At 34.1% G+C, this 10,483-nt stretch overlaps 1 protein-coding gene across 14 annotated transcripts in view; it reads left to right on the forward strand.

Moving 5' to 3' along the window:
- Positions 1 to 6,534, forward strand: part of PBRM1 (polybromo 1) — a 60,092-nt gene extending 53,558 nt beyond the window's left edge. For all 14 annotated transcript variants that reach the window (XM_058172646.1, XM_058172647.1, XM_058172638.1 and 11 more), the window contains 3 exons: positions 1,988 to 2,055; positions 4,787 to 5,003; positions 6,166 to 6,534. In XM_058172646.1, coding sequence (XP_058028629.1) covers positions 1,988 to 2,055; positions 4,787 to 5,003; positions 6,166 to 6,338 — 458 coding nt within the window. In that variant the 3' untranslated portion in view covers positions 6,339 to 6,534. The remainder of the gene's footprint in view (positions 1 to 1,987; positions 2,056 to 4,786; positions 5,004 to 6,165) is intronic.
- Positions 6,535 to 10,483: the final 3,949 nt, after the last annotated feature.

Here is a 10,483-nt window from a genome sequence, read left to right on the forward strand (position 1 = left end):
TCTGTTCTCACCCCATTTAATCAATTACTCTAGGAGAGATTTGCAGCGTATGCACTTGTAGCTCCATTGCTTGACTTTTACTGACTGTCATAGGTTTGGATATTGAGCTGTTAATGTGAAAGTACAAAGAGAAATCTCTTAGATACAGATAATACATATACTGGTAAATTAAATTTGTTGGCAAAGCAACATGTGGTCAGTCCAACATCAAAAGGAGTTAACTAGTAAAATGTAAGAATGCTTCAATTAGTGCTTAAGGGCTTGACTTGACCAGAGATGTGGAATATTAAAGGTTTATATTTTCCATTTCCTGTGAATACGTCAGAAGTCTTGTTTAAACTGGACTAAATCCAACTAACTCATAATACCAAGAGAAATCATTACCTCAGTCTGTTTTTTACTTCTACCTTTTAAAATTGCAATCACTTTAAATGTGTACAGTATATCCTATTTTCAGCTACTTGATTTAATAGGAGGTCAAGTAAAATTTTACACCTAATCCATGATTATAATATTTTTCAATACACTATTTTGTATACTATATTCTAAACTTAAGACTCGTCCAAGAAAATAATCAGTTCCTATAGTAATTAAATGTGCTTTTTACATTTGCCCTGAGCATTGAAGTACATTTTTAGTTACAGTACATTCCTGGCTTACATACTTAAAATTGTACTGCATTATCTATTATGGTAAAAGTAATATTAACCAAAAATTAAAAGATTATTTAACTTTCTTTTCTATTCCTATCTTTTTTTAAAAATATAGATGGATAGGCAGTTATGAAAACCCTAGTTACTTTACTCTTTTTTTTCCCCTGCTGCTAATTTTTATTTTGCCTTTTCTGCATGCATTGGATAAATTTAGGTAGAAACTAATAAAGATTATGTTTGTATGTCATACTTAAATGTAAACAAGTGCTTCCAAACCATCCATCAGTGGTTTGGCAATAATTAAGCATGGTACTTGAACCTAGAATAATGTTACATCTAATTTGTTAGATATATATGTTAGATATATATGGAAAGCTGTGGTTTCCAAACAACTCATTTGTGGTTTTACAATAAATAAATGGGTCATCCAAATGTAGCATGGAAACCATTCCTGGTTATTACAAACCACAAAGTGTAACTCAGGAGAGATATATGTTATATATATATAACAGGAATATAACATATATCTCTCCTGAGTTACACTTTGCGGTTTATAATAACCAGGAATGTTTCCATGCTACATTTGGATGACCCATTTATTTATTGTAAAACCACATGAGTTGTTTGGAAACCACAGCTTTCCATTTCAGGTTAAAGATGACATGCATACAGTCAAAATCTGTGTCTCTCAGCAGGACTTGCTCAGAAGTCTCCTGAAAAGTTATTAATTGCAAGCAGAAATATATTTTAATGTTCTAATAAATAAGGAGTACAAATGTGAGCATTTACAGTGGAATAATAATAAATTATGGCATACATTTTTATGGGACACAGTTTACTGTTTACTACCTGTAGCAAGTGTGTTTCTCTGTTCTTTAGAAAATTCTGAATTATCTCCTTAGATAGAAATGGTTATTTAGTAAAATTGCATGTTTGATTTTAAAGGATAAACTAGAGCAGAATTCTCACAAAGCCACCTGAAAGTGCTATATGAAGTATGTGAAAAATGACCACGCACAAACCATAATGCAGTGCTGTATTGAGTACTTGCACAAGTTCCATTGTAGTTATGCTTGGGAATTATTTATGAATCCAGTGGAAGGGATGTTACTTATTACTGGATGAAGTTAATTAGGTGGAACCCAAAAACAAAACACATCTCAGACATCCAGATGACATGATTAATGATACTGCTTTAAAAAATACATTTTGACAAATAGTGGTTTTCGCTTTTTTGATGTGACATTAATTTGTTATACTAGAGTAATATATTTTTGTTTGTTTTGTTTTTAGCTTGGAATAAGATTGTGATTTTGATATATTTTAAAATACAGGTGTTCTAGGGCAAAATGTTTCCTCCATGGTAGGAGCCCCAGCACCAGGAAGTCCATTTGGGCAGCAGGTAGGTATAGAAAAATCCAATAAATCATATTCTGATATTGTCTTTTTTTGAAAAAGAAAGGAACTGACTTCCAGTTCTTTAATGGGTAAATAAATGAGGGACACAGTGGTTAAGACACTGAGCTTGTCAATCAGACAGTCAGCAGTTCAGCAATTCAAATCCCTAGTGCTGTGTAACTGGGTGAGCTCCCGTTACTTGTCCCAGCTTCTGCCAACCAAGCAGTTTGAAAGCACGTAAAAATGCAAGTAGAAAAAGAGGGTTCACCTTTGGTGGGAAGGCAACAGCATTCCATGCATCTTTGGCATTTAGTCATGCTGCCCACATGATCACGGAGATGTCTTTGGACAGCACTGGCTCTTCGGCTTTGAAATGGAGATGAATACCACCCCCTAGAATTGGAAACAACAAGCACATATGCGCTAGGGGAAACTTTACCTTTACCTAAATGAGTAGAGCTGATAAGGAAATAGCATCAGCATATTACAAATGTGTATATTTATAATGCATTTCTAATTTGCTGATATTGCTCCCTTACAACCTTTTACCTGTAGGTATCAGAAATGCTAGATAATCTTTTCAATCTGGGAAGAGGTTTACGTGTGGATAGCCCTAGTAATGTTATAACATCAGCAGTGTTGGCTGGACAGAAATTTGAAGAGAGTTAATTTTTCCACCTGGTTTCGGGTTAGGGTTAGAGTTAAAGTAGAAGCTTAAAGTATCCATTTTACCACTTAAACTGCATCCAAAATGAGAAAAAATAGTTTGGGTTCAAGATTTTAAAATTTTATTTGGTATTTATATTCCCTCTGACCCAAAACCTCTTCATTTTAAGACCTGCACACTCATGGAGAGTTTGGAGAGCCTTAAATGACATTTTAATGTGATTACGTGAAATCGTTGAGTTGTCCACACATGAGAAAACATAAGATATGCCAAAATCTGGGTTGTGGTTAAATGAGGAGTTATATGGTTCCTGTGGGGGAAATCTGTTTATCTGGCCACCTACTTTATTAGATACACATCCTTGCTAGCTGGTAAAATGCCTTGCTAGCAGGCAGTGATGTATAGCTAGGTTTCTGTGGTGGTATCTGCTTTGTTGAGAATTAGTACTGCATCCCAAGCCTTTACAGGGCCTGAAAGTCTTGGACAATTTTTGACTAGTCCTCAACTTACTTTTTGGGGGAAGGTAGTTATATTACAGCTTAAGGGGTCCTTTTCATTCAAGTTTTAGACAGGACATGGCACCAAAATGGCAGCAGTCACACTTGCTGATGACTTTTGGTGGGTTTCTTATTTATCTGTAGTTAGGCTCAGTTGGTGATAGCAGGAGGAGAGAGATCAAGCCAGAGACCCCTGACAGGAGTGCCTCAGGGCTTGATTGTTCTCATTGCTCCTACTAACTAGACAAGATCAGCTTGGGATAAGGTTTGATAGCCAGTTATACCAGCCAACCAAACGATCCTGTCAAAATCTTGCCCCAAAATCTGGAGACTGTGGGCGTTTGGATTGGGAGGAGCAAGTTTAAGCTTTAGCCTGACAAAACCATGTTGCTGCAGGTATTTGAACCACTTGGATCAGAAGATGTTTCATTTTTAGTCCTGAGCAGGGTTGCATATCCCACCTCAGGACTGATGTTCAATTTGGGGGTCTTCTTGGATTCATAACTCCTGCTTGTGAAGCAGATGATAGCTATGATCAAGAAGGTCTTCGCATAAATTCAGAATAATGCTCCAATTACACCCATATCTGGACTATGAAATCCTTAAGACAATCACCCATGCTTTGGTCATCTTACATTAAACTACTGCAATATGTTCTACATGGGATTGTACTTATCACTCGGAAGCTGCAGCTGATCCAGAATGCTGTAGCATAAACAATTATGGTATGTCTTTGTAAACACCACTGCTTTGTGAGTTGTACTGGTTACCAGTAGGCTTCCATATGCAATTCCAGGTGGCTAGCTATCACCTGTTAAGCCTTTCATGTCATGTTTCCCAGTTACGTAAGGAGTTGCTTTTTTCCATAGTTTTTGCCCTTCCTATGTAATTTAACAGAGTCAACATGTTCCGGGCCCTCATTGATTAAACAGTGTCCCCTGATGGAACTCAGGCCTTCTCTTTTATAACATCTGCCCTCTGGAATATGCCGCTCCCACCTATTGTATCCTAATGTTATTTAAAGGAGCCTTTACAACTGGTTCTTCCCCATCACCTTGGGCTAGAAGGGGTAGTTGACCTCATGGGATGATGTTATATTTTTTTCTAAACAGTCCTCTTTGTATTGTTGAGTTGCATTGTTTTAAATCGTTACATTGTATGCTGGCTAGAATTATGATAGAGTTGAGTGGACTATACATTAATTAAACATGGATTGATTTCTTTTGTGCACGATTTGAAGTGTCTTGAAATACTTGGCATTAAATTTAAACACCTTTGTGACCTGTCATAGGTCATATTTCCTGCTAAATTGTAGTGTAGTTGTCTTGCCACATCTTTAAAGTATTTTTGAATATTTTCGCTCTTTTTATTGTGGAGTTCTTGGTGCACTCTAAGTATAGTTGTTCGCTTGTTGGCTTTTAAGACTTATGATGTTGCCTAGCTAAGTATTGAAATGTCTGCAAGCAAACAACCTAGCTAATACTTGTCAACTATCCTTAACTATAATACTAAATATTTTTGGCTGTTCTTGACCTAAAATGCTTTCTTGATACTGTACTTTATATTTCTAGATAGGTATGCTTGGTCCCCCAGGTCAACAAGCACCACCTCCCTATCCTGGTCAAAACCCAGCATCTCAACAGGTCATGCAGCAGCCTACAACGCCTATGTTTGTCTCTCCTCCACCAAAGACACAGAGGCTTCTCCACTCAGAAGCTTATCTGAAATATATTGAAGGTCTTAGTGCTGATTCAAATAATATTAGCAAGTGGGACCAGACCCTTTCAGGTAAAATTACCAAGAAATGAACTTCTTAAAGAACGTTGACAGTTTCCATATTCTAGCATTTTTTCATCTTATCTTAGAACAGCATCTGCAAAGGAAAGTGTCTCACTCATTGTCCAATATAATTACACAACTCTATTTCTATCAGTAAATTGTAGATTTTGTAGTTAGATTAAAGTTAAGTTATGTGGAGAATTTTAAAGCAAATTCTATTTTCTGTGCACTGATTCCGTATCTTTCCTTTTCACTTGCATGTAACTGATCAATTTGGTTATTTTCCTAAATTATTCATATTTGTTCCATTTTTTTTTAGTTGAACTATCTATGGCTTTACCAGATCTTTGCTACTGTAGCCCTGTTCAAGATCAGTTCCTATTTTATGGTTCCATCTTATTTTAGTGCTAAATGAAAAATAGATGACAAACAATATGGATCCATTGTTACTTTCCATAACTGACTTACACTTACCATGATATATCAATCATAGAATTATAAATTATAGATGTGAGCATTTAGGCATCAAGACTAATTACTTGTTCCCAAAATTCATCTTCCATTGTACCAACATATGTCTGTCCAGCATTTGGTTGGTAGTTGATTGCCCTGTTGAACTACTATTAAGTTTTTCTGAACTTAGAATCTTCATTTCTATAATTAAAAGATGTTACTCTGTGTTTTATCATCTGGATAGATGGAAAACAAATCTTTTATCTACTCTGTGATAATTATTCACATACATGAAAAATGTTACCACATCTCGCTTTCCAGTCATGGTTTCTCAGTATTTTCATTTCCCTGATTATCAGTGTTGTCCTTTGAATAGTTTCCAATTGTCCAATTTTATCTTTCAGTAGGATGTGCAGAACTGAACATAATGACATGGGATCAGATTAGTGCAGATGAAAGAACAACTATTATTTTATATTACTTGCAGATTTTATTCTTATTGATGCAATATTTGTGTACTGACTTTTTCAGCTCATGTTCATCATCAGTTCCAAAATCTTTTTCACAAGTAAAATTCCCAACCCAGGAATTTCCCATCCTGTATTCATGCATTTAAAACAGTAATATATATTTGCATGTTGTATAATGCATCATTATTGGGGAAGTATAATGACATATTTTAAGGCAGTCTATAGCTTCTGTGCTTTTCTTGTTTCAGCACGAAGACGTGATGTCCATCTCTCAAAAGAGCAAGAAAGTCGTCTTCCTACACACTGGTTGAAAAGCAAAGGGGCTCATACCACAATGGCAGATGCACTATGGCGGCTTCGAGACTTGATGTTGAGAGATACACTTAATATCCGCCAGGCATACAACATAGAAAATATTTAATCTTTCAATGCCAACATATAAAAAAAAATTGTGGAACATAGCTGTTTTAGTTATTGGTGAGGGAAAGAAAATTGTTTTTATTGCATCTTATTGTATATTGCAAGATTGTTTTTTTATAAGGACATTTTTAATAAGCATATTTCACTTTTTGTTATATTATGTTGACTTTTCTTAAATATACAGGCTTGTGCATATGGTTGACTTGAAAGATGATCTCATGCTTGATTCTAAAAGCAAAGCAAGGTTATATTTTTTTTTCTTCACAAATTCTGATAAGATAGGGAAGGTGTTTACAATTTATCTTGGAAAAACATACATTTATGCCTAGACCATGTTGGCATGAGCATCCCTGTGTTTATACGGTAGTTACTTCTGGCAGGTACATCACATATGCTTGAAGTTTTTAAAAAAATAAAGCTACTTAAGTAGAGAGAAAGTAATTGGTAAATACAAGAATCTAAATGTTTCATCAGTAAGGAGGATCTCAGGACTTGAAATAAAAATGAAAAATAATCAAACACTTCAATTAGTTCAAACACTTTTGACATTTAGGAGTTCCAAGGTAAGTTTGCACTGACCAATTTGTCATTTGTGAAGAGTCCTATAACCATGAACATTTACTTATGTTGCCAGTAGACTCTGAACTAGGGGGAGAATGTGTTTATCGGTTTCATTTCTCCAGAAGAAGAACTCACCATAGCAGTTGGGCTTATAGAAATACGTGAGGAAGGATAAATAACTACAAGGGTGCAAATATTTCTTTTCTGCTTTCTATTTAATATGATTCAGTTTTTGATAGTATACATAATACTTTTGCATTCTCAGATCGCTTACAGAACATTTATATATTTAACAGAACATGACATTTTTAAGGATGCCAAGACCTATCTATATTTAATACATTTTAATACTTTTACATTTCTACCACTGGAAAAAAATGGATGTGTTGTTCTCTGAATAGTTACGGTATTATTACAAATAATGCAGTTTTTAACTGATCTTTGAAGGTAAGTAACAGGACATGTACAAGACAGGCTTGCCTAAATGCTATCCATAATTTGGCACTGAGATTTGTATACTGTTTTTTAAAATTGCTCTGATATAAACATTGCACTGCAGCTACTGAGAATTGCAAGTGCATAACCAGCTGCACTGCAGTATTAAAAGGTTGAACATAATAAATAATGTTTTTGGTGGGTATTAAAACCCTGATTTTTCATATCTTAGTTGAAAAAAGTAAAAAAAAAACTATTTTCAAAAATACCTTCTTTTGGGATCACAGTTTTTACATCATTTTCAACTCCAGCATTTAGATAGTCCCTTTGAACATGGAAAAAAACTTTCATGAAATTGAATTCTCCTACCTAAAATTATGTAGTTCACTGATTTGCTGCCTAATTTCATAAAACTTCCTAGTTTCATAGCCTTCCTCAGGATGGAACTGGCAACTGGTAGAAATACTAATTTTTTATTTAATTATAAAATACTTTAATTAAAACTTAAATAGTTTGACAGTGGGGAAAAATATATGCATATAATTTTAAAAGCAAATTTAAAAACATCAAATTTCATGGAGGTTTAGAGCAAAAACTTACATGGTCAGAAAATACGTTTTTAGAAAACTACTTTGATTTCTAAGTAAAAACTACTTGAAATGAAAAACTACTGTGGTTTTCACTTTAGAAATTGTAGAGTTAGGTACGTATCCAACTTTCAATTCACTAGAATTGAAATATTCCATATACAACCCTGGTTTAATACAGAAATACCCCCCCGCCCCGCCCCCCCAAAAATGATGGCGGAGCTATTTCAGAGATAGAATTTATACTTCTAGGATATAGCTTTTGACAAATCTAATGAAACACTTAAAGAGATACAGTTATCAAATTAGGTACTAATATAAAATGTAACTTAATTGACACTAGAGGAGAAATAGTTTATATCTTTAATATTTTATAATCTTTGGTACAAGCAACCTTAGTTTATATTGTTTAAAATATTTACAAACCTCAGAGAGACATATATATATATGCTGCTATCTCCCAAGTTTATTTTTCCCTCCTGGGGTTTTCTTAGTTGACCTTATAGTAATTTTCAACATGGAAGCAGTTGCAATGTTGGAGCTGCTAAAATACCGTAAATGCATGCATGCTCTTATGGATTGTGGCCAGTTTGTTTGACATTACCTCAGATAATGGTATTTTCAACAACAAAGTTAGAGGAAGCTAGCAGCACATCCTAATTCTTGAGTACTTAGAACTGCCATGGACATTTACTAATACAGTCACCTTTGTTAAGAATTGCTAAAATTACACCAAAGAACTTGGAATTATTTATTTTTATTTATTATTTTTAAAAACATTTTTTAAGATGAGACCCCTTTGGATGGGACACCCCTTGGATACTGTGTAACGCAGAAGGATCACTGCTGAATAATTTATAGCATTATCTTTCCCAGAGACCTAAGGGGCAGCTTCACCACTCCTAACAGCTTAGGAGTAAACAATTAGAACTGTAAATGAGGCCTTTTCTTTGGAAGTGCAGAGCACTCCTCTTAAACTATTAGGCTGGCCCTAATTATTTTAAATTTAATTTATTCCAATATCATGTGTACGGGGGCATTTCAGTAACGTATAGGATTTAAGATTTGATGGTTACAATCCAGTATTGCACAATTAGCAGACTTAACTATTTTTTAATTATAATTTGTTGAACAGGAAAACAAACCATGTTTTATTTGTGGCCACTTGAATCCATTATTTGTTATCTTCCACAGCCATGCACTGTATTAGAATAAAAGGACTTTGGTTATTCAAATAAAAGTATGGGAACTGGTTGGCTTGAATGGAAAAAATATATCTATTTCAGTTTGAAAATGATTAGTAGTTTATTGCCTGTTCTTTATTCCTTACTTTTTTTAAAGAGCAAATCTGTATATTAATTCAAGTCAATGCGTATAACTTTTTTCCAGCATATATGCTTTTGGACCTGGTTAATCCATGCCTCATTTTTACATCTGGTTGTAACATCCAATGAGTAAAGTGATCATTAGTCCATGTGCATGTACTATCAGTTTGTCTTTTTTGAGGCTTTTTAATTTAAATAAAAATAGTTTATAATTTGGATTAACCAGGTTTGATTGTTCCATTAAGATGTCTCATTTTTAGTTCTAGATAATTTTACTATAATTCTGACCATGTTCTGTAAAGAAATCACTGTGACATGCAATGTGTACATACTGGTTGTTACATTAGATACACAGAACAAGTTTAAGACCTAGAGAAAAATATGCACATTTATTCTACATTCAAAAACCTTTCCAAAAAGAAACATAACCAATGAGCTTTAGAAGAATACAGAATTGTAAAATTGGTACATGTAGAAAAGTTCACATGCATGCTAAGCCATTACTTGTTTTTTTCACAACAGCTGGTTTCATGCATCATACTAAGTCAAAACCAAAGTAATCATGTATGATGTATGAAACCTGTCAGTATGATTTGTCGGCTATGATTGATGGCTTAGCGTTATGAGCGGACTATAGTATTTGGTTGTTCATTAAAAATATTAATATAATCTCGATTTATTGCAATGTGTGAACTGAGCCTATACTATAAAGGTATGTATCAAATTCTATATATATATATATATATATATATATATATATATATATATATATATATATATATATATATATATATATATATATATATATATATATATTGTTTACATTTATATCCCGCCCTTCTCCGAAGACTCAGGGCGGCTTACATTGTATAAGGCAATAGTCTCATTCTATTTGTATATTTACAAAGTCAACTTATTGCCCCCCCAATAATCTGGGTCCTCATTTTACCTACCTTATAAAGGATGGAAGGCTGAGTCAACCTTGGACCTGGTGGGACTAGAACCTGCAGTAATTGCAGGCAGCTGTGTTTTAATAACAGGCTTCTTACAGCCTGAGCCACACCGCGGCCCTTATCTCTTATAGGACTTGTTTATTAATGGAATTAAAATAACAACACTTAAATAACCTTAATTTTTTGGGCTAGGAAAACAAGTCTTCCTGGTTTTAAAGTCCATGTTGGAAGTTGGTGTCTTTTAAACCAACTTTTAATCAAATCTGGGCTGATCAAAAAATTGAA

Source organism: Ahaetulla prasina, chromosome 2, assembly GCF_028640845.1.
Source record: "Ahaetulla prasina isolate Xishuangbanna chromosome 2, ASM2864084v1, whole genome shotgun sequence".
NCBI lineage: Eukaryota > Metazoa > Chordata > Lepidosauria > Squamata > Colubridae > Ahaetulla > Ahaetulla prasina.